The sequence below is a fragment of the Thunnus thynnus genome, chromosome 9 (assembly GCF_963924715.1).
Source record: "Thunnus thynnus chromosome 9, fThuThy2.1, whole genome shotgun sequence".
In the NCBI taxonomy this organism is placed as follows: domain Eukaryota; kingdom Metazoa; phylum Chordata; class Actinopteri; order Scombriformes; family Scombridae; genus Thunnus; species Thunnus thynnus.
This window is the reverse complement of record NC_089525.1, coordinates 9,347,917-9,372,579: the sequence shown is the minus strand read 5'-3', so window position 1 is coordinate 9,372,579 and position 24,663 is coordinate 9,347,917. Positions and strand designations below refer to the sequence as shown.

The 24,663-nt window shown below is 40.4% G+C and overlaps 2 protein-coding genes across 5 annotated transcripts; one reads left to right on the top strand and one right to left on the bottom strand.

Annotated features, from left to right (window-relative positions):
- The first annotated feature begins 6,743 nt into the window (after nucleotides 1-6,743).
- Nucleotides 6,744-13,999, top strand: LOC137189068 (integral membrane protein 2A-like). The gene is made up of 6 exons (XM_067598718.1): nucleotides 6,744-7,089; nucleotides 7,787-7,924; nucleotides 10,417-10,602; nucleotides 10,713-10,823; nucleotides 11,741-11,885; nucleotides 12,564-13,999. The coding sequence occupies exons 1-6, from the start codon at nucleotides 7,018-7,020 to the stop codon at nucleotides 12,656-12,658; spliced, it is 747 nt and encodes a 248-aa protein (XP_067454819.1). The 5' UTR covers nucleotides 6,744-7,017; the 3' UTR covers nucleotides 12,659-13,999.
- gpr174 (G protein-coupled receptor 174) lies at nucleotides 13,684-24,212 on the bottom strand. 4 transcript variants are annotated; one of them, XM_067598715.1, is made up of 5 exons: nucleotides 24,126-24,212; nucleotides 23,458-23,636; nucleotides 17,603-17,755; nucleotides 16,982-17,435; nucleotides 13,684-15,221 (listed from the first exon to the last, which is right to left on the bottom strand). In XM_067598715.1, exons 4-5 carry the CDS (start codon nucleotides 17,180-17,182, stop codon nucleotides 14,412-14,414), a joined length of 1,011 nt encoding a protein of 336 aa, XP_067454816.1. In that variant the 5' UTR covers nucleotides 17,183-17,435; nucleotides 17,603-17,755; nucleotides 23,458-23,636; nucleotides 24,126-24,212; the 3' UTR covers nucleotides 13,684-14,411. The 4 variants fall into 4 exon arrangements, with proteins under 4 accessions (XP_067454816.1, XP_067454815.1, XP_067454817.1 ...); XM_067598714.1 differs by lacking the exon at nucleotides 24,126-24,212 and adding an exon at nucleotides 23,889-23,970; XM_067598716.1 differs by lacking the exons at nucleotides 17,603-17,755; nucleotides 24,126-24,212 and adding an exon at nucleotides 23,889-23,970.
- Nucleotides 24,213-24,663: the final 451 nt, after the last annotated feature.

Sequence of the window (24,663 nt, the reverse complement as noted above, 5' to 3'; positions counted from 1 at the left end):
CAGTCTTTACTAGCTAAGACATTTCTTAAGTTTTAATGTTTCAACACGATGTAGTACATGACTTGTTTGAAACTAGCAAGTAAACACATGGAGGACTTCACACACAACCTCAGAAATGTATTTACAAATAGATTACACAACCTAATCCAGGCCTCTTGCAATTCCACTGAAATCCATCATCAATGATACACTGTGACACCACAGCTGTTGACATGACAATCTGCACACATGTTAATGGTTTTGACTCTGATTTTGAAGCTGTAGTAACTAATTAATACTGCTACTGTACCACTGTAGAAGAGAGATCAGAGTCATTCAGGCTCTATTTTGTCATATCCAGATTGTCCTCACATGTAAGGAAAAACATTTTTTTTCTTTTCTGACTTTTTTCCCACCCCAAGAGACTTTCTGCAGCCCCGTAGAGACACTATAATTTAAATGCTGCCGAAACGGGAACTCAAAAGACAACATGCTATTTCAGTCAAAAGCGCAGTTCTAGCCCCATCATCCTGCCTGCCAAAGCGTGGTGTAACTCACACACACACAAACACACACGCAAAGAGCTCGCCTGCCAGCGTGTGGTTTGCATTCACGATGCCTTAATGCCTTGTGGTTAGTGCTCTATCAGGGCCATGAGAAATGATTTATTAGTGGCTCCCGCCTGTATTTATAGATAATGAACCTCCGTCAGTGTTAATAAAGAGATCCATTCTCAGCCTGGAAACACAGCACCTCTTTAAAGGATTACTGTCAATGCTAAACAATAGCTCGTCCTCCAAAGATAGCCCCGTAGCGTGTGTATTCAGCAGTGTAAAAGTGAATCCATGCATGTTGTGGGAAAATAACGACAGGCTGGAGCAGAAGACAACAATCCCTTTATCCTTTAAAGGAAGGATTCACCAAAGATACATACTTATTTGCGCACAACTTCATACACAATAACTTTTTCATTATTGTTGTATCCAAACTCTTCAAAAGTCAAAGCTTTTCAGGCTTCTCTTCAGGCTCTGATCCACTTTTATAGAAGCTGGTGTTGGCAATAACTATTCCTCATTTGCTGTGGCTCAGACGTTGGAGAGGAGCGAAAGAGCATGAATAAGTGTTTTACTCGAAGGACTTCTTCTGCACTTTTATCTGTCTATATGTCAGTCATATGTACAAGCCTCTGTGTGTGTGTGTGTGTGTGTGTGTGTGGTGATGATCAGGATGAAAGGGAGACAAGGAGACACATGAGCGCTCTGGCAGTGAAGTGTGTTTGTGTGACATCATTCTGTCTCCCTCTGGTTCCAATCAGCCCATCCTCCCCCGTTAATGGCACCTGATAGATTAATGACTGATAAAGAGTGTCCGTGTGTGTGCATGTGTGTGTGTGTGTGTGTCTGTGTGTGTGTGTGTGTGTTGTTTGGTAGGGGCCCACAGAAAGCCCGCAATCAGACAGCTCTCAAATTAGCGCTCCATAACTACATCCTGACCAGGGCTTAGACTTCTGAAGTGCAGGAAAGTCCTTCCAGACAATCACACACACACACACACACGCACACACACACACACACACACACATATACACACACTCAGGCAGGCTATCACTTTCATCCACAGTATATCACATCACATTTGTCTTCCTTCTTGCATGGTGAACTTTGACACGGTGAGAAACAGGGGTGGTGTCGGGGATGTCATCAATTTTAGCAGCTTACTCTTATATCCTCTGACCCTCCCCCACGGTCATGCATGCACACACCAACACACACACACACACACACTGACACACGACATTACTATACCTACACACAATGATGCTTTTAGGTATCATGGTTCATATGAAATCATGCAGCCCTGTAAAGGAAAACACATTCATCACAGTGGCACTACACAGAGGTGCTCACATTTTACATCCCATGACATTTAGTTTGACCTTCCAACGATCTCAAATTTGGTTATTTATAATAATAATAATTAATATGATTATCATTATTATTATAACTGTAAATTCAGAGATGAAAAAGTGCTTTACAAAAAGGCAAAATAAAAAATACATTTACAACAGTGAAAACTAAGATCATGTAATATGAACACTGTAAAAATAAGGAAAATGACAAATAATGATCAGCAACAATCAATGGAAAATCTGTATCTGAAAAAAAATGAAAATACATAAATATGCTATATTGTATATTTATACACTTCAAATGCATTTAAGAAATGATTTAAAGGAAATAAATCTTCATGTATTTGTGGCACTTTCTAATAGGGCATCTGTTAAACAAGATTTAAGTTGTAATCACTGGCTTTAGAAATGGTCAATAAATTATTGATTTCTTTTTTATGGATTAATAATAAGAAATTTAAGAACTTTTATGTCGGCAAATCCCTTCAGTTGTTAAAATTCTCCATTGTAACCTACCTGTCTATTGGTTTATTACTGATCTTAAAAACCTTAATTAACCATTAATAAAGCCAACAGTTATAACTTAAAAACCTGTAATAAAGAAAACTAAGAGTGTAGTTCAAATATAAACTATTAAACAAAATAGTAATGATATGACTCTTTGTCTTTACTTCTAAATAACACCACTTATAGTTCTATTTCATTTTTGGAGGCATTGTTTGCCTGGGGGGAGGGGTGATGTTTTTTTTTTACACCATATAGTTTTTTGTTAAACTTTTGTAGTGAAAGATCTTTGGCCAATAAACAACTCTAAATCTCTTAAATAACAAATTGGAGTATTGATTTAAAAATGTCTATTGAATTGAAACGTATGAAGATTGGTTCAGCATAGAAGGAGGTTTATTCAGTGGGTGCCTTCTTGTTATAAACAGCCTCACGCTGACACACATTCACATCTGGGACCTGCTCACTACAGCCACAGTCCTCTACAGACGGTCCTTTAGGGTATTTGGTAGTAAGGCGCTTTGCTCAAGGGCACCTCAACAGTAGTTGCAGAGAGAAAGAAGTGTCACTTTCCCCATATTTTCCCTTTCATCTTGGGATATGAACTAATGACCTTTCCGTTTCTTCTTTAACATGTGTTGGCTACTAAAACCTTATTAGGGGCATTTAGAGTCCAGGGAGGACTGCAGCGTTGTGGCGTTCAGCCATAAGAGTTTAAGTCTGTCAGTCCACTGCTTTACCGCACTGTATGATGTGAGGACAGTTTCTCTCTGAGTTCAATAAAGGAACTAAGATTAAAAAGCCTTGAAACGACCTCTGTGTCATAATTGAAGGAAAAATACAGATCAGTGTTTCGCCCTCCAGTGGAAAGGTGCTGTGTGTGTGCATGTGTGTGTGTGTGTGTGTGTGTGCTTTCTGCTCCTCCTGTGAACCTGACAGAGGTGACGTCACTTAATCTGGAAGTGATTCGACGAGACTATGATGCTATTGGCTACGATTCAGCAGAGGGTGTGTGCGTGTGTGTATATGTGTGTGTGTATATGTGTGTGTGTGTGTGTGTGTGTGTGTACTCTAAGTCAACATGGCCGAAGCATAGCGCTCTGGAGCAGTCTCCTGATGATGAGGTAATTTCCCCAGAGTTTAACTCTCAGGAACACAACAGACATCCGTCCATTTCCATCCGTCCATCCCTCTGAACTCTTTCATCCTTTCTGATTCCTTCACTCTTCCCTTTCTACCTGCGCCAATGGTTTACCTTGAGTTGTCCTTCATCACATATACTGTACATGTGTGATCCACCTTTTTTCCTTGTTTCCTGTCCTAACTTTTGTCCTCTCCTTCACTCCTACACTCATTCAGTCTTTTCATCCCAGCGTATTCTCCTTCTTTTCTTTTCACTACATCTTTGCAAGATGGACAGTCAAGCAGCAACATTAGGTCACAAGTCTAGTAAAAAGACCCATTTTTCTTGAATATGGTCATATAAAATTATTTTAGCCTCAATAAATGACTGTTAGGTTTTATATATTGTTTGCCCCCCTAAAAACCATAGCTACTTTTGGAAGTTATGCTCTTAACCTCCGTGTTAATGCAACACAATACAGTAAAGTTTGAAACTGGCTAATAGTTAGAACCAAGCTGAAGCTTAGAAAGGACTTTATGCACAAACTTACAATTAGCTGGTTCAAACTAATCCTGATCTTTGCTTTAACATCCCTCCCCTACCACCACCACGACCAGAGCTCCTTCAGCATGAAATTATTACATTTCCCCGAGGTTAGCCAAGCGGAGAGGATGAAGAGTACGAGACACGCAGACAGGCGGTGCTATGGGAGAGCGAAGGTAGCTTTAGAAGCTGATACTCACAGGAAAGACTCATTTGTCACCCTTGTCTCAAAGCCATATGCGATTGCCAAAAGTGTGTGTGTGGTGGGGCAAGGATCATCAGAGTGTGATGCATGCTGATTTTTTTTTGGTGGTGGTAGTGTTGGGGGTGGGAGGTGGGAGGTGGGGGTGTCTGAAATGGCTTTGAAGCAGCATCACTGCTCTCAGCCACATGTCTACCCATGAGATCTGCTCTTCTCTTTCTCTCTCCCATGATTTCCTTTTACTCTCTCTCTCTCTCTCTCTCTCTCTCGCTCTCTCTCGCTCTCTGTGTCTGACCACTAAATGTTCTCCACTCGAGGCACATGGTGATTATGGTGGGTCCACATGAAGACATGTCAGTGACGTTATGAAGAACTGAGCAGTGTCTAACTTTTTGGTTCAACGCAAATCTGTGGCCAGCTGTTACCATAGCAGTTTTTGGGTTTTGTGTGTGTGTGTGTGTGTGTGTGTACCAGGTATTCCTCATGTTGTGGGGACTCGCCTCACTTATGGGGACAAAAAGCAAGTCCCCTTAACTTAAATCATCAGTTTTAGGATGAAGACTAGGTTTAAAGTTAAGGTTAATTTAAGGTTATGTTAAGGTTAGGGTAAGTCTCCAGGAAATGAATGTAAGTCAATATAATGTCCTCTGAAGTGATGGGAATATTACTGTGTGTGTGTGTGTGTGTGCGCACGTGCGTTGTATGTATGTCTTGGGATCAGGGAAAGGGACAAAGTCATTTGTCACTTGCGGCTTCACATGTCTGGTATTGAAATTGATGACAAATCTATGAGGTGTGTGTGTGTGTGTGTGTGTGTGTGTGTGTGTATGTTCACATTTTGTTGGCTTGTAAGTTGGTGATGTCATGCATGAGAGCTTATTTTTTCTCACACTTTATGAAGCCAGCCATGCCCCTGCAGACTTTCACAGTTTGCTGACAGAGCAGGCAAAGACTGTGTGTTTGTGTACATACATGTGCATGCGTAAATGCGTGTAGCCTGTGTATTTTCATTGCTTTTACTGGACGTTTGCTGCAGACCACAGGGAAACACCGGCATTCAGACTCCATCATACACGCCTGCCTGTCCACCATTATGACGCCCACTGCCTATGCGCGTCTGCGTGTGTGTGCACAAAAACATGAGTGTCCATTTGTGTATGTTTTGCTCTTTTCACTCTGAGAGGCACAGAAATTCTACCTAACAGGCGTGTTAGAAAGTTTGAGAAGTAAACTGGACGGACGGCGAGTTTAATCTGCTGTTAATCAGCTCCTCGGAAAACTCACTCAAGCATCAGACACTGCAGATTGCTCTGCCTCTCCCTGTAACTCTCTCTCTGTGTTTTTCCTAGTCATCACTTTACTCTCCCCCTGAATCACTCCATTTCACCCCCACCTGCCTCCCCAATCATCCCTTGTTTCCCTCTGTGGTCGCCTCCCCGCTCCCTCCTCTGCCTTTTTTCTCTTCTTCTGTTGTGTGTGATATGCTGAGAAGCCCTCAGGATTAAATCTAAGTCTTTTGTTTATCATCTCAGCTATTACTGCTAATGCTGGCTCTGCCTCTCTCTCACTGCGTGTGTGTCCACGCATGCATGTGTGGGCAAGCTCTCAGATCAAACACAGCGTAAGACGAGCCCATAAACAAGCCTTCAGGACCACTTAGGGTTTTCTGGGAGAGTCTGTGTGGGGGGGGTACACAGAGGGGGAGTTAGGTACAGAAATCAGCTGCTCTGTTTATGTGCCTTTCAGTGGTGATTACCGGTCCAATCTGTCTGTTTAACAGAGGAAATATCATAGCCTCGCAGAGTGCGGGTGTGCTTATGTGTGTGTTTGTGAGACTGAGGAGATGCTTATGGTACAGTTGCAGTGCAGAAGGCTGGAGAGATGCCACAGATTTGCGTTGAAGTAGAGCGCCGGTGCAGCAGTAAGTGTTTATTTACTTATATGTACAAGCCTTACTGAGTCAGGAGAGTGAAAGCAGAGGAAGCAGAAGACCACCACAGACCAGAGGACTGAGGATATGTGTCAGACATACTGTACGGCCTTGGCACTGGCCTGTGTTTCCACACAGTGCAGTGAAGGCTGTGTACTGTGTGTGTGAGTGGGCACACATGCTGGCAGGTAATACCCAGCCTGTAGGAGGGAATATATTTAGAGTCAGTTTACAGACTGGAATATTCATAGAGATGAATAGGCTACATTATACACTCAGCATATTATTTCCAAGTCATTACTGTGCAGTCAGTGCAAGTTTGAGTCATTTGTATGTCATGTACTGAACAGCACATAGCAGGTAAAGTGTAACTGAAAGTGTAAATAGTTCAAGTCTTGTGGTATTAAATTCAGTCTGATGAATAGAAGCTGATTTTTCCTGATGGGAAACATTTTCTAGAAAGAGAAACATGTTGATAGTTTCAACTGCGGCCACTAGATGGCGCCAAAGCGATAAAAATTAACCCTCAAGCGGTGCAATAAATGAGAGTGTAAGTGGTTTCTGCGGGCAGTGTCAAACCAGGACTAATATAATCTAACCAGTAGCACCCTGTCTATATACGTGTTGTGTTTTGAGGTTACATACAGAGAACTTCGTTTCAGTTTCGGATGTCCTATTAATCTCCTCTAGCCACCGGAAGCGCTATTAAAGCCGAGGTTGCAAAGTGCGTCACACACACACACCGCGGAGCCTGCAGTCTAGCACCGGTAGTCTCCCCCGTTTTTTCTGTCCGCACAAGAAACCCGACCCGACGTTTCTACTCCAACATGGTGAAGATTGCTTTTAACTCGGCTCTGGCGCAGAAGGCGTTAGGAAAAGATGCGCCAGCCGCTGAGAAGGTGAGGAAACGGGCTTCAGCGCAGTGTCTGGTCCCGGTGTCTGTTTTTCAGACCGTTAGCAGGCCTCATGCAGCAGCTGTGACCGTGGACTTCACCCATGCACATTTTCAGAAGGCCGGCATGCGTTCCTCAAGTTTAGACGTGTTATATTGTGGGTTGAAGTGTTGTTTCGTTTTTCAAAGTGGATTGAGAATCATATTGCACCTGATGCAGCAAACTGCCGGACCGCCCATCTTCCGCACAGCTGTTGTGCAGAGGCCAAAGATTCAGTGGGATAAGAGGATTGTTGAGACAAAGCTTTATATGATGTTGATTTTCAGTGCATTCAATATAATTATTCACTGTATAATTACATATGTGTGTGTGGTCCAGGTATCCCTCATGTTGTGGGGACGTTAATCTGTTTACACAGTCATGTTGTGGGGACGTAAATCTGTTTACACAGTCATGTTGTGGGGACTTGCCTCCCTTATGAGGACAAAAAGCAAGTCCCCTCAACATAAATCATTAATTTTAGGGTGTAGACTTGGTTTAAAGGTTAGTTTATGGTTATGTTAAGGTTAGGGTTAGGGTTAGGCATGTAGTGGTTATGGTTAAAGCTAGGATACGTCTCTAGTTAATGTAATGTCCCCTTAAGTGATGGAAACACAAATGTATGTTTGTGTGTGTGTGTGTGTGTGTGTGTGTGTGTGTCTAGGATCCTGAGCTGGCCTCTGCTCCAGTGAGCACAGAGGGCTCCACAGGTCGCTGTCTGCTCACCCTGCTGGGCATCGCCTTCATCCTCAGCGGGCTCATCGTGGGGGGAGCATGTCTCTATCGATACTTCACCCCAAAGGTTAGTGAGTGTGTGTGTTTGCTTGTGTTTGTGCATATTGTTCATTGTCAGTATTCTATGTATCATTGTCGTGAGACTCACAGTGGGTTCTTCTGCCTGATTAAAGTGTGTAAACTGTGTCAAACAGCAACACCCTATGTACCACAGAGGATGTGATGTGATCCAGTACATGATTTAAACAACTATAAGCACCTGCTAAGGGTGATTAGCATACCACATTTGGTATCTTAAATCTAAAAAAACTGCTTAGAAATGTTTAAACTGCATCTTGTCCAGAATCAAAATATACATATAGACAAACGTGGGACACCATTATGCGCCAGATTTTCTCATTTCATTTAAGTGCAGCAGGTTCCTGTCTATATCTGCATCTATATTGTCTTATAAAGGCAAAATGCCAAAAAAAAAACCCAATCCTTGAAATGCCTTCTTAAGAAGTTAAGAAATCCTTTAAACATAGTTGGGCCGTTGGATTTAAAGCAACTGAATTTCAACCACATGTAAACATAACAGTTTAAATAATGTCTCAGAGCCAAGTGTTTGGAGTAACCTGAGAAACATAGTTGTATTCAAAGTACTGAAACTACTTTGAATTCTCTTCTTTAATTTTGGCCAGAGACATGCAGGAAGGATGGTGGGGGAGGGGGGGGGAGTGGGGGTTATTTGAGTTTAGGAAGAATTATTATGGCTGCCTGTTACTGCTGATAGGACCCTCTCGCCTTGCCTTGGTGTGAAACGAGTGCTGACTCTTGCTCATTTCTGTCTTCAGAAAAAGTGCAGGCTTCACTTATTTGAATCTTGCTTTGTTGCAAGTGGGAGAGTTTCACATTCAATATAGTGTCTCTGTGTTCAGGGGTTTCCTCTCTTATGAAACTGAAGCAACGCCTTAACCATCTTATCGAACTGTTATTACAGTAAACACCTCATTTCAAATGAAATTCAGCTTTGCTCAGGAGACTCATCCTGCATGCATGCCGTGGTATTGACGGCTCAGCTTCTTCTTTCTTTAGTGCGTCAGATTCTGTCTTCTGTCTTGTTGCAACAAACAGTACGTTTCCTATAGCCTAAGCAAACATTTTGATATGTACCTTTTAATATCATATCACATTTCTCCCTGTAATGTGATACAGCTAATATAGATTGTACTGAGAATAAACACCAGTTACTCTTAGCTCATAATTTTGGTTTGGTGTCCCTCACAGGCTACTATTATTACACTAATATTCGACAAGTAGTGAGAAAGGTCGCAACAACAGGATACCAGTGTTGCTCTGTCTCTGCAGGAGGTGTAAATTACACCAGGAAGTTGTTTCATAAGTCATTACAGGAAGATGATAAGACCATGAGTTTGTCTTGCTTTTGTTATATAAAACAATATATATTAACATATATAATATATTCATATAAGTACGATTCCACTTTCTACCAGTTAGTGGTAGAAAATAATTAAATGCAGCCAAATTTAACAATTTTTACTCTGAGGCTGCACACCTTCAGACAAAAATTTTGTAAGAGGATGTTTCAAGACTAAGAGTTTACAGCCATGTTAGCAGTTCTGTGAGGCTATATTTAGCCTGTATTTAGTAGTGCTTTGAGCCATAATGCTACACCAGCATGCTAACATGCTCACAATGAAAGTGCTAACTGATGTTTAGTCGACACATTCAACATGTTCACCATCTTAGATTAGCCTCTTAGCATGCTAACATTTTCTAATTATCACCAAACACAGAGTACAGGTGAGGCTGATGGGAGAGTCATTAGTTTTTGGTTTATGTGGTCATAAACCAAAGTGTTGGTAAATTTTTGACCTGGTGCTGGTGCTAGATGAAAAGTTAAGGAATTACCAAAGTGACTATGATTCATCCTAGGGGGAACATGAATGTGTGCACCAAATTTCATGGCCATCATTTCAATGGTTTTTGAAAAATTTTACTCAAATCCGCAAATTTAAACCTCATGGTGGTGCTAGAGGAACTGTCCGGGGGGTCACCAAAGTCATCAGGATACAACCTCTGAGGACTATGAATATCTGTACTGAATGTCATGGTAATCCACCCAGTAGTTGATGAGATATTTCAGTCTGGACCAAAGTGGTGGACCGACTGACAGACAGTCATCCATAGATAGTTGTACAGCAGAAGCTAAAGACAAACCACTGGCTGCATAGATCTGAGACCAGTTGAAGTACACATGGTTACAGAAGCAGAGACCCACTTTATCACCATGTGAAAGTCACAATGTACTTTTGTTGTGAGTGTTTCTTGCTACTGAGAATGAACAACCAAATTTCTGGGGCAACTGGTTTGTGCTGATTTTCATCACAAAATTACTATTTGAATTTGTTCACCATAAACTGCTAATATCTAAAAATATAACAAGATCCGAGAGTGTTTTTTCTTTAGCTGACCAGCTATATCTGGGCACCATCGTTCTTTTCTGTCTTCGTTCTGTGGATCAGTGTGATTTAATTTTATTCTTGTGTCCTCCAGAGACTGTATCACGGCGCGATGCAGTTTAACGACGTGTCAGCCGGAGCTGGAGGAGAGAGCGAGCCGTACTACCTGCCACGGGTGGAGGAGGAGGTGGAGATCTCTGACAGCATGGCCGTCATCAGTGTGCCCCCTCCTCGCTTCAGACCTGGAGATCCCGCCTACATCCTCCATGATTTCAACAGGGTGAGAAAGGAAACTTAACACCTTTACATACAGTACTTGTGCGCTTTGATTCATGTGGTTTAAATTCATTCCTGATTACCTCACTCATGTGTGTTTGTGTGTGTGAGTAGAAGCTGACGGCATATCTGGACTTGACTCTGAGGACCTGCTTTGTGATTCCTCTGAACACCTCAGTGGTGCTCCCCCCTCAAGACCTCATTGACCTCTTCTCACAGCTGATGGTGAGTAGTGATCAGCTGTGGATCTGAAGATGCAGCTGCCAATAGAAGACACCTTGCTCGAATGATAAAGGAAAAACTATACTGACACTCACTCAAACTCATGCATAAGCCCTAATATTAAGGACTAAATATTACTTGGGGAAATCCAGATTTATAATTGAATTTAAAGATTGTTTTTGTAAAGAAAAAAATTGAACTTCCTATATCTGACGAAGTACGCATTCTCGGATATTAGTATTAGAGATAGACTCTGTATGAGTCATATTCACTAGAATTTGCCTGGCGTTTCCCTTTTTTTAAGATATGAGATATGAACACTGGTGTCAGTCAGTGGAACCTAGAGTAGGTTCTCTAAATCATTAAGTTAATGTGTTTGTTTGTTTTTTTATCAAGGACAACTGTGTCTTGGCAGTATCAGAAACCTTTTTACTCACATGCCAAAACCTTTCAAAAATACTATTTACCACCACAATATTTATTTTTATTTATAAAGAATATGTTGTACCACCTTAACTCAGATTTTTAGGGTATATTATCAAGTTTTTGTAGAGCATTTGAAGTAGGAGTGGAATGTGGTCAGCATGTTTTATAACAGTTACTCCCAACACAGTTTGAGAGCACGGAGAGTTCAGTTGGTTTTAAAAAAGTTATTCTCACCGAGCTATCCAGTATAACGTGCAGCATTTGGTGTGTAGTGGGTGGTGGTTTCCGTCAGCAAATTTCATTATGCAGTCTTAAAATGTTTCATAAAATGCAGAAGTTTGGGGATGATTTATTAATTCTTCCTCCCACTCCCCGCTCTTAGTGTTCACACTTGGCTGCAGTCAGAATTCACTGAGCTGCTTTTTTCTTTGGAAAGACTAAAAGTGGTTTAAGATGTATTATGATTCCCTCATGATCCCTTCTGTCTGTCTCAGTCGGGCTCATACCGCAGCTACCTGGTGCATGAGGACCTGGTGGTGACAGAGCGTATTGATGATATCAAACCTCTGGGCTTCTACATCCGCCGGCTGTGTGATGGCAAGGAAACGTACAGAATGCAACGCCGCGCCAGCCTGCCAGGTCTGGATGTGCTGGACAACTAAAAACTTTTACAGACATTTTGTTGTGATTGTTTCATTTACATCTGAAGAGCAACTGCATGTGTTTTTAAATTTTATACTTCCATCATTTCCTTCTAGTTGATGCCACTTTTCAAAAATGTGCCTCTGTTTTAAAGTCAAACTGAAATGTGGATTCTCCTCACTCTTTATCTAAGGAAACATTAGCTCACTTTGATAATGACACAGCAAATATTGTGCAGATTTTTCCATTTTTCAAAAGAAGTTAAAACAGCTTCTAGGCTTCAAGTCTCTGAGTCGGTATTTCCCATGGTAATAGAGTTGCGAAGTGGGAGGGACCACTGATTCCGACTCACTGATGGGACTAAGCAATGGCTAACATCGTTAGCGCTCAGCTAGATTAACCGAAAATTCCCCCTCTGGACCATACTAATGTAGGGGATGCCGCCATTGCAGAAAAATGAATATGAATAAACATGAATTTCTTTTTGTGTAATTACAATTTTGACCAAATTTGTACACAGGTGAGAACAAAGACCAATGGCATATGTATATGCTGATTTCTCAGGGAAGAAAAGACTCAACTCAAATTTCAGTTTGACTTTAAAAAGGAAATGTGTCAAACATGCAGTCAATTCATTATTTAAGACTAATTTGCGTTTATCTTTGTGTTTGTCAGGTGGAGGCATCCAGAAGCGCTCTGCAGACGATTGTTTCACCTTCCACCACTTTGAAAACAAGTTTGTGACGGAGACCCGGATCTGCAAGGCTTGATGGGAAAGCATGAGCATAGGTCAGAGAGAGTAATGGAGAGAGCCAGAATGACGGAAAAAAAGAAAGAGAGAGTGGGAGTAGGCGAAGGAGGGAACAACTTTTATCGGAAAGTTACTTTTGTATAAAATTCTAATCTCAGTTTTTGCCTCCCCTGCTTTTAACCCCCCAGTGATATGTGAATTTAAGTTACAGCACTCTAGCATAAACCCTTTCTCTGCTATATTTCCCTGAACCTGCATATGTCATAGCTCTCTTGCTCAAGTATTCACTAGCTAGTCTTGTACCAATAACCTGCATCAGCCTGTTAACCAAGGATTTACTAAGTTTCATTTCTTATGTTAGTTTTTTGTTCTGTTACTGTTGCTTCCTGCAGACTGATCTCATTGTTGTTACTGTGCTACAACATACAGTCACCTACAGAGGAGAGAGTTGTTAGTCATTCTACTGGATATCCTAGTGATGCTGAGAAGTCATTCATATCAGACCTGTCTGTGTGTCAGCCTGCTGTTCCAACTCTTAACAGACATTAAAAGGGTTTGTCTCCTGCTGACGAGAGAAACTACGTGTTATAGTAGGATATAGCGCAAATCACCCTGGAAATGTATGGTACGGTACAGTTGCAGTATGTAACGTGGTTGTCATTGTCTTTTATGGATGGTACCAGAGATGCACAAGCCCAGAGCTTTCAGTCACTATTTTGTAGATATTTCCCAGAGTGCCCTGCTGCTCCCAGAGGCCTCTGCTGTCCTGCTGTGTGATGATTTTATGTCATTAATGGTGTCAAACCTGATGGTGAACAGTCTAGCACCCTATATGACCAGTGTTTGTGTTTGTGTAGAAACCTCATTTGTGATAATAAACATGAAGGATGGTCGATGAAGGAAAAGGAGTGTATAAGCTAAAGGGAAATTTCACCAAATTTGACCTTGAAGATTTTTTTTTAATTCTTATGAATGAATTTGTAGTCCTGTGATGAAATTATCTTTACAGAGACATTTAGTTGCTGTAGGTTCAGAATCTACAAGTTTTGCAAAATCCTAGATATTTTAAATTGTTATAGGAACATATTTGTAAAAGAAAAAAAAAAACTTCAGCAAACCCTCAAGTATGGAAAAAAAAGACCTTTTGCCAACTAACCTCCAAAATAATTTTCAATGCTTTCCCACGTGATGCCTGCATAGAAAGACAATCAGACAGGAAGTGAGCGTGTGAAAATGTTTCTGTCTCAGCTTTTTAACAGACGATTAAGAAGATTAGATCAACAAAAAAACAATGTTGTGCGCAGCTATTGAACCGAATCTCACTTTGTTGTTGAATAAAGCTGTTTCTTTACCTACTGAATATTTTTGCAGTTTGCTTTATTATCACAGCGCCAATGAAAACAGCACTTTGGAACATTAACGCTTTTATCATCCTCTGCAAGCTGTGAGCTTGTCATAAAACTGGAGAGTCTCTAGTGGAAAACTGTGGCTGCTTCAGAGGTTTTCCGGTATTCTGTATTTCCTGATGCCTATTAGAGATGTTGGCACTGATGGCAGGTTCATCCCTCATAACAGGAACTGCTCACTCTTCACCAGGGCCATATAAATTTAGAAAGAGCAAACACACCTTTTATTGAAAAAATAAATAGAAAAAGTTCCCATTTTGAAACTCACATCCTGTCTTACATGTAAATGACGTTTTCCTCTGTTGTAGGAACGCATAGATTTCATATCAGGGTTTAGTGGGTGAGTTTAGAGAGAATGAGTGTAGTCTACTCATCTTGTAAGTCCTCTCCAGCTATGCAGGACAAACGCCTGGTGAAAGTCATGCTCTCTGTTATCTCTGGCTTGCTCAGTCGCCGCTTGAATTCATCCGTTGTGAAATAGTACATGAGTGGGTCCAAGCAGCAGTTCAGGCTGGCCAGGCAGAGTGTGACAGGGTGAGATCTTTGAATCAGGTCCCTGAGGATGCAGTCCTTGAAAGTGTTGGCCTTGACCATGAAGTCCAGGGGCATAGTGATATGGTAAGGAGCAAAGCACACTAAGAAGACCACAGCACAGCTTAGCACCATCCTTAACGCCCTACGCTTCTCCCCTCGGTCAGAAACCGCCCCCACTGTTGACTTCTTAAGGCTCCCAGCAGTCAGGCAGGTGCAGGCTATCACCAGGATGAGCGGGATGATGAAGCCCAGCAGCTCAGCTATGATTAAGAGGGCCAAGGCTGCTGGGGTACTGATATCCTGCATGGGCAGCTCTGAGAAACACACTGAGGTGAGGTTACCATGACTAGAGTTAAGGTTTGTTTTATCGCTGGGATTCCTCAGCAGAGGGAATGGTAGACAGCCCAGGCAGACCAACAGCCAGCCGAGGCCACATATTAAGTTGTCTCCTTTTCTCCTGGATGAGTTATACCTCAGTGGTCGCATGATGAGCTCACAGCGGCGCACGCTGACACACGCCAGGAAGTAGATAGAGGCGTACATGTTGACGTACTTCAGGTAGAAGCAGATCATGCAGAGAGGCTGACCAAAGGGCCAGCTTTTGTTCAGGTAATAGTAGATCCGCAGAGGCAGAGAGAGAACCTGAGAGGAACAAAGAGTGTCAAGATGGTGGTACAACTACAAACAAACAACAGCAAAAAACAACAAAAAAAAAGAAAAAGAAGCAAACAAAACCCTCTTATTTTTGTCTTATTGTGATAACAGGTCAGTTAATGCATCCGCTTTTTTTCTGAAACAATCTACTGTAGTTAACAACCATCATTGGTTAATTGTTGAAAGGATTGGTTCACATTGTTTCAAGTATGTTGTTGAAATCGTGGTAGATACCCACTTGATTTGAATAACTAAGACCACCGTTGCCTCATGTTAGCTACAGCTGAACACTGGAATGCATTTTTGCCCAGCTTCTCAAATGTTTTATATCACTGCAAGTTCAATAACCTTTGCAGTCTGAACTGTTGGTTGTACAAAACAAGCAACTTGATGATATCACCCAAAACTTGGAACGCGTGATGGACATCTTCCAGAATTTTTGATATTTAATAGGTTAAAACTTTATTTTAATTTCCCTATAACACACTATAAAGTAGTTGTAAGGTGAGGACATTTTTAAAGGTTTATGTATGTATGTATTTTTCCACAATTATAACTCCTCCCGTGAAACACCTGTAAACGGTGTATAAATTAATAATAAGGGATTGACACAATTTAACAGTCATCCCCAAATAAATTGTTATATAAAATATTATTGGATAAAAAATAATAATTTAGTCATAAATTATTGGATGAATATGAAATATGTTATATCCATTAATTATATTTATTAATTAAGTGCTTATAATTTATTGTATTTATTAATGTAGTATTCATTATGCTCCATGACAACTACGTACACGCCATCTGCTAATGAAGGCCCTGAGATTTGCCTGAAAGTCCTGCAAGAAATCAAGTAAGTGGACCTTGAGTTAAAGGTGCAGTGTGTAGAATTTAGTGGCATCTCGCAGAACAGACTCAGCAGAAAAGGAATATAATATTCATAAGTATGTTTTAATTACTGTATAATCACCTGAAAATAAGAATCATGTTTTCGTTACCTTAAAATTAGCCTTTTGTATCTACATAGGGAGCAGGTCCTCTTCCACGGAGGCCGTTATGTTGCACCACCATGTTACACCAATTTGGTTGTAATTTACAATCTCACCACTAGATGCCACTAAATTGTACACACTGGTCCTTTAAGATTTTTTTTTTTTTGTCAAACGAAAGAATGAACTTTAAAGCTCAACATGTCTTGATTTTTACACATATAAACACAGTTAATATATGTTTTAAAATACAAGTTAAGATTTCTTCATGTATGTTTGTTCATATATTGTACATAATAGCTATGTTATTCTGTATTTATCAGTCATTCATTCAGTCATTCAACTGTTATGGATGCTCTAATTATTGACAAATACATTAATAAACACTGAAAATGTATAAATCTATTTACAACTACATTATAGTGGATTATAAACAATCTACTAAGTGTTATACACTGTTTATACATGCTAAACAGGGGGGTTTATGTGTTTAAGTTTTACCAATTAAACTCTTAATTGAAAAAAAATAATTGATACAATTAATAATAACTCTAACCCTTGTAAATTAATCATTAATGAAAATTATCATTACTTGCAGCCTTTCCATTCACCCAAAGGATTTATCTTAACATGATAAAAACTTATCCCCAGTCAAATTATATTAAATGAGATGTGACAACAGACAGACTGATGTATGAGATAAACAAAAACCTAAGAAAATAATCATATATATAAGAGACGTAGAGAGATTCTTACCTGCAGCAGGTCGGCCATAGCCAGATTCATCATGAACACCACAGCCTTCTTGGTTTCTTTGATATAAACCCTGAACACCCACAGCGCCAGCACGTTACCCAGCAGGCCTGGCGCTAGGATCACGCTGTACACCACTGCATACACATCGTGTTGGTATTTATGTAGAGCACCTTCTTCACAGCTTACGTTGGTTGAGTTCATCTTAAGCCAGGGGCTGTTTTACTGTTAACTGTTAAGACAAGCTGCCCTGTGAACCAACAGGAAGCTTGTATCAGGGGAGCTGTTTTTAGTCTGGTGATGGGTGAGCATCCATGTTGACCATCATGGTGAGAAGCAGATCATGCTGTGCCACTAGAGTCCTGTTCCCTACAGCATCCCACAGAGATAAATAATGTTCTATTTCAGTGAAGTTGAAGACAGACCTCCAGAGTTTCAGTCTCAGAAGCACTTCATCCTGGTAGGGGAGAGAAAAGTGGGTCAGTTCAAAGATGTTTCTAGACAGATATGTAAAACTGTGTCCAAGCACCATAAAGCCGGAAAGAAAAACAGTCCGTCTGTCTGACTGTCAGGTGCAATGTAAGCTCACAGCATGGAGGCCTGCATGAGTTTCCTCTCACTTACCAGAAAACAGGCAGATCAGGCATATCTGAAACTCTGAATCGATCTTGTGCAATAGATGTGGTTGTCTGTCTGAATGTGAGACGTGACTGTGACAAAGTGGACACTTGCTCTGCCTCCCTTCCACTGCATGCTGGGATATGTGAAAGCAGGTATCTAGACAAAACAGGTTGATATTTGTCACTGTAAATCATCCTCTAATGGCCGCATGTTTTGCATGTTGTCCAGATAGCCATCAGGTAATGAGTGAGAGCCTTTCTTGATCAGACACATATCACATTGTACAGCACATACAGACACTCGCACTCACATGCAAACACGTTCACACCTGACACCTCAGCATCAGCCTGTCCTAACACCTTTTAAGACTGTGCATTAGACAACATACAGATCTTTGTGTGTGATCACAGCTTTTGCAATGGCATTTACAGTAAATGTGTCAGCCCACAGAGACGTAAATGCGACAATTTCCCACACAGCGTTCCCTATTCAGCATCTCCACCTGCAAAGGGGCCTATAATAAACCAGTGTGAAATGCCTCTGTGCAATGCATCAGTGAAACCCGTGGTTGACAGATCAGACTAGGCATGTGGTTAGCGGGTCCGACAAAGGCAAACCAGCCCTCAGTCTGCTAAGATATGAGGAACAACTCTTTCTGTGGTGAATCCACCATTTCAGTGTAAGTCATACCTAAAAGGCTGTTTGACAGTTCCAACAGCACAAAATGAAAGTCATCTCAGAAGGGTTTAAAGAGTTTTAGACAACCTACACTTGATTTTTGCTTAAAATGGAAATGCACAGTCATATCTGGAATTGAACTACTAACTTGTAGGCATGGTACACCTACTTCTGTTAACAATACTAAGTCTATACTGTTTCTGTGTGGGTTTCTTTACTGTTTGGTACAACAAACCGTTCATGAGGGACTAACAACTAACAATTATTTTCATTATCAATTAATCTGTCAATTAGTTGATTAGTTGTTTAGTCTACAAAATGTCAGAAAATGGTGAACAGTGTTGATCAGTGTTTCCCAAAGCCCAAGATGCAACCTAAAATGTCTTGTTTTGTCCCGACAGATAATCCACAACCCAAAGATATTCAGTTTACTATCATGTAAGACTGAAGAAACCAGAATAGTCGGAAATAGTCCAATTTCATAAGCTGTCACCTGAGAATGAAGTCATTCTTTCTTTAAAAAAATTACTCAAAATGATTCATCGTGATTACACATATATGTTGTGTCATCTGTCTGTGAAGATTCATCCTTTTGTGATGCAGTTTTCTCTCTGATCTGAGCTGATTGGGAACAAAGCAAAGAGAGGCTGTTTTGTTTTCAGTGTCCTGGTCTTTCACACATATTTTACAGCTCAGAATTTATGGGGTGAATATCATGTGGTATTTCGAAACTGAAAAGAAAGATTTGAAAGGTTGAAACTCAGTGTCAAAGCTTGAAACAAATAAAAAAGGTTTTGCAAGACTGAAACTAAGTTTTGAAGACTTGCGTGATGTTCTGAATTTTGCTTTTTATCTCTACAAACATTATTCTGTATTTGAGTTTTCTTTCTTCACAACTGCAGCTCTCTTTTTACTGTGTTTCTCCAACACATTTTCAGTTTCAAATTTGTCACTGTTCTCCCAGTGTATTAGTTTGTTTGAAACCTTGTAAATGGTGATCTGAAAACTGGTGCATATATGTTGTCAAAAAAGTTTTGAAAAGAGTTCTGAAAGGGCAAATCTTTATTTTGAAACTTAAGTAAACTTATGAAACTTATTTTGCACTTGTGTTACAGACTGTTCTTTCAGAGCAGAGTTTACAACACCCACTTTTCAGATATCTGCCCACACAGTTGTGAACTTGCGAGTCACGTGATTGCTGGCAGTGTTGCCCTGCAGCTCTGGTCTGAAACTGTCAAAAAATAACACCTGTCTGGCTGAGGTGTCATGTGAAGCATTGTCTGTTTTTGATGAGGGTGGCCGCTGATCACAGCTGGATCAGCTGTCAGTTAGCTGTGGAATTACAACTTCTGGGTCCTACGGGCCCAAAAAGCATGTTTCCCACACACAATCATGGGAAAAGGAGTGGCTGTAAAACGGTGGATACATTTTTTTGAGCACGACAACACCCACAAAATGACTTGTTTCACTATCAAAATTTGATCCATTCAGTCCGATCACATTTCAAAAGTCTCAAAGAACCCCATGATTGAACTGTTTTATTCCCATTCAAGTTAGCTGGAAGGCTAAACCGCAAGTGTCTAAGCTGGCGGAAGTCTCTAGTGAGCATACTCTTTGGGTGCATAAGTGGGTCATAGAGTGTGTGCAGTATGTTTTCATCTGGGCAATTTTTTACAGCAGTAAATGGATTTTTTAGCTTAATGAACCACTGAGCAACTTTCATAGGAATGAACGGGGCCCCGCCTCTGACGCTGTATCCAGTTCTCTTTATACATCTATTGTCAGCTTTAACAGCTGTAGCAGCTTTTGATGGAGTTTGTGTCTGCACACGTGCGCTGTTCTAATACTAATAAAAGTGCACAGTTAGTATCACCATCAGAGCAGCAGTGTTTTCTCTCTGTAGCAAGACAAATACCTGCACATGAATAAAAACCTGCATTCTGTTTTTATACTGTGTACTGTGTCCTGCTCAGAGGCACAAGAACCATTTCTACTGCCAGAATGTGTTTATATTATTTATGTATGAATTATTAGTGTCTGTATTTGTTGATATTATGAGATTCATCATTTAATAACTCAGAATATGATCAGAGTGTCTTTTGAACACTGGAAATTATTTATTAGGCTAAATGTTTCAGGGAAAATTGAAATTATGTAACTCATATCAAACCTGACACTCAGGAATTTACAGCCTCACATGTGACTGAATGAAAATGATGATAAATGATGTAAAATGTAAATGTGTTTAAAAAATGTTTCTAATAAATGAAGTTGTTTACAGTTCTTTTGTTGATCAGACACAATTAAGGAGTGGGAGTGATACACTTGAGTTTAATCAGTAATCTGTCTCCACACAGTTATGATGTGATGTTTCAGATCAGTCTGATCAGCTGCAGCATCCAATCAATAACTTCTTTCCAATAAGGGGGCGTGCCTGCCAGTAAAAGACTTCCATGAAGGTTGCTCTTGTGTATCGTCGCTCACGGCTCTTCAGAGATCCCTCCTTGCTCCTCGCTCCTCAAAGTAGAAATAAGGAGCAGGGTAGGGATATAACCAATTTAACTCCTAAACCTAAAGCCATGTTGGCCAATCAGAAGCCTGAAAAAATTCAGGCCTATTTCCGGTAGCTACCTGTAATGTAGCAATGTGGCAGTGACCTCTGTAGTGCATTTTGACGCCTCTGTTCCTCAGTACAGTGGAAAAGTAAGTGAACATTCATCTGTAAACATATAAAAACTCCTGTTAGCAAGGTTAGAACCAGCACTAGTTTGTCCACATCTGCCATTGCATGAAATCACCGCTTGTAAACAAAGGAGATAACGGCGCATATTCTAACACCACAAGTCAAAAACTCAGTTTTCCCTGTCCACACGTTAACACTGAAAACGGAGTTTATAAAAATCTTCACCCTGAAAGGAGTTTTCAAAAGGTCAATTTTCAGTGATCTTAAATGTAGCTTGCATGTGGACGAAAGGCCAAAACGCATAGAAAAAGTTTTCAATCATACATGTATACATGTGGTTCAGACCTCAGAGTTTCAGACCAGAGCTGCAGGACAATGCTGCCAGAAATCACATGACTCACAAGCTCACAACTATGCGGGCAGATTTCTGAAAAACAGGTAGAAACTGAAAATGTGTTGGAGAGACACTGTACAAAGAGAGCTGCAGTTGTGAAGACAGAAAACTCAAATACAAAATAATATCTGCAGATATTTTTATTATGTTTTTTTCAGCCTATCAATACATTATGCAAGACTTTAAAACTTATTTTCAATCTTGCAAAGCCTATTTTAGTTTAATTTTAAGCTTTCAAACACAAGTTTCAATCTTTCAAAGCTTTTTTTTTTCAGTTTCAAAATGTGAAATGATATTCATTCCATGAGAATGTTGTTTTCCTGATGAACTGAAACATAGCAGGAATACTGTCAACACTCACTGCTTTTTGAGGACATTTCTGAAACCCTCAAGGACCATTTTATCTGGAGTAGAGGACAGAGGATTTGTACATCATCCAGGAAAGTGCTTATAAATCCCTCATTATAACAGGACAGATACTATTTGGAACATCATTGCGTAAAGAGGACTGACCACTAGTACAACTACAACAGTTTGTTAAAAATAACAAAGATGATGCACAACTATTAAACATTAACCTCTTCAGGGTTCAACATAGGCTGTCTGAGTGTGTTACTTCTGTACTGGAAAGTCCTTTTAAGATGAGGTGTTTTCCGAGTAATACTTAGGATTATTTATATCTTTAACTGTCAGACATACTTTTCTCTGCTCTGTTCTCTTCCCAGAAGTGGCACAATAAGTATTCAGAGACTTCAATTAAGTAAAAGTACCAGTATAACGATGTAGAATTACTCCATTATATGTAAAATCCCCACATTTAAAATCCCATTTAAGTAAAAGTACAGATATATTATCAGCAAAATGTATTTAAAGTATCAAAGTAATCATTATGCAGGAAAGTGGCTCCTGTTAGTGATGTATTATTATTTATTACATTGTTATTAATACAGAAGCATCAATTGGAAGTACTGTTCTGTACTGTAGCTAGTGACCTTTATATACAGTTAGGTGGTTTAGTGGTTTCCAACCTAACTCCAGTTCCAAAGGGTCACGAGATAAGTCTGAGAGGTTGGTGAAATGATTAATGGGGTGTGAAAAAAGAAGGCACTACTTTCCATTGACACAAATTTGCATTCATTTTACTGATTTTTCTCTAATCTTTGCTTTTTTGTGTGAAATATTGGGATAATTTTAGCTCTTTGGGCTTTGAACAGTTATTTAAATTGAGTCAAATGAGAGGTTTAGAGGGTAAATGTCTCTTTTTGGTGGTTCTGCTAACAACTCATAGACATCTTAAACATAATAAGAGGCCCCAACTACAGTCACTGCTTTTTTGTAAGGAGTTGCACGCCAAAAAGCTTATCATATGTCTTTGTGTTAAAGTAACTATTAACTGTAGCTGTAAAATAAATGTAGTGAAGTACAAAGTACAACATTTCCCTCTGAAATGTAGTGGAATAGAAGAAGAAGTAGCATACAATATTAATACAGTTGTATGTACAGTACTGGAGTAAATATACTTCATTTACTTTCCAGCACTGCTTCCCAGTGAAGACATTAACAAGCAAAGGAATTTTAGATAAGTAAAGAGGGGATTTTAGTCAATTTGGATGCTGTACAGCTCTGCTTTTATAGATATAAACCCTCCACAGCACTCTGGCCTCTTTGCCTTTTATCCTGCTTCACAGCACTTGGAAAAGGCTCCCAGGGGACCCCTCAGTCTCCAGTCTCCCTTTTAGCTTCAGTGACCTTTGGCCAATGTGATTTTTTCAGTGTGATTCTTCTCTCATTACTTGTAATCTCACATGTACAGTATGCTTCTGTCAGAGGCTGTCTACATGATCTTGAAGGACTTCTTAGTGATGATCAATCTCTTAATTTCCCCCTTGCAGCTTGTATCAGTGGACCAACATGTACAACAATGACTGTATCAAAGCTGTGATGACCAGTAGTCACACATCATCTCATTATGAGAGAAATATCTTTCTGTAACTTATGAGTTTTTCAGTACTCTGAGAGGAAGACTGACGAGTTACAGTTGGGATTTAGAGTTTTATGAAATTTGTCTGTTTCAGAAAAGAGTTGCTCTTGATAAGCCCCTACCTTAGGATGGAACAGTTTTAGTCCTCAGGTCTTGCAAATGGAAACACATTCTTTTATTCGCTGTGAATCATCTCTCTGTGGGTTGTTGGCGCGTTACAGCTTTTCCATTCAGACATTACATCCTTCGTGTATCAGCATCCAAAATGTTGGCGGTGAGCACCCAGTTCCCTCCACGTGCACTGGTCCAACAAACAAAACATGTCACCACCCATGTCCCAAACAACACACAGATGTGGCACAAAGTCGTGGACAGAGAGAGGAACACAGGCCTACACACATGCACACACACACCCTCAACACATTCCTCACATTGGAGAAACATATGAGATCCCCCATGAGGCATGACTCTACACTTCAAGCATCCAGATGTGAACTGCTTCTCATACAAAAGCTCAATTCTTAAAAAAACATATTGACAGTCAACACCTCACCTCTGTCTTCAACCTTGAAGCTACGTCGCATTCACAATCAAAAAGCAGAAGAGTTAAGAATCAGCCAACACTCATGCAATCCCCTCCCTCCTCCCACCCCCAGTTTCACTGCTCCACCCTCCCGCCGCCTCTCTCCCCTCACACTATTTTCTTCCCACTGTATCTATTTCTCATAAACAATAACAACTGTCTTTTTCTGTTCTAATAAAAAGTTATTTCCTGTTTTGATTTTCTTACCATTATCTCTTTATCGCTTTCCCTCTCTCTCTCAGAGACATACTGTGCTGTACTGGGGGATTTTAGCACACAGAGGGCTTCCTGTGAGTGGGGGGGGTGTGGTTAGCAATCATTTCTGACACCATGACTTCCGCTATTCTGCTTGAGGCAATTATTTCCTTGCGGACGATGTCTATTCACCATGTGTGTCCTCTTGATGATAGAACTTAAAAAAAAGATTATAGCATATCAGGACTAAGAATAAATGCTAAAACTGAAAAATTGGAATGTTTTTTGAAAATAAAATTTGATAAGGGTTTGAGGGGAGGGTATATTGTGGTGGGTTAACCAGACACTTGTTAGTTTTCTTGTGGTGGGTTGCGTGCATGTGCCTGTGGGCGGGGATATTCTCAGAGTTGGCTCAGACTTGGGTTTAGCAGATGCAGGAGGGCAAAGGGCTGAATTTCAGTTTAAACACCGACCTCAGAGCCTGACAGTTTACCGGTTTTGAGAGCAGCTGCAACTGTTGGCAACTGTCTTCACCACTTTACACTGGGAG

What these genes read in the sequence shown, in the direction of transcription:
- LOC137189068 (XM_067598718.1), top strand. Translation starts at nt 7,018, where the DNA reads ATGGTGAAGATTGCTTTTAACTCGGCTCTGGCGCAGAAGGCGTTAGGA. An exon ending in ATGCGCCAGCCGCTGAGAAG is followed by an intron (nt 7,090 to 7,786) that starts GTGAGGAAACGG and finishes GTGTGTGTCTAG; the next exon opens with GATCCTGAGCTGGCCTCTGC. An exon ending in ACCTCTTCTCACAGCTGATG is followed by an intron (nt 10,824 to 11,740) that starts GTGAGTAGTGAT and finishes TGTCTGTCTCAG; the next exon opens with TCGGGCTCATACCGCAGCTA.
- gpr174 (XM_067598715.1), bottom strand. Translation starts at nt 17,182, where the DNA reads ATGAACTCAACCAACGTAAGCTGTGAAGAAGGTGCTCTACATAAATAC. An exon ending in CTATGGCCGACCTGCTGCAG is followed by an intron (nt 15,222 to 16,981) that starts GTAAGAATCTCT and finishes TGTTCCTCTCAG; the next exon opens with GTTCTCTCTCTGCCTCTGCG.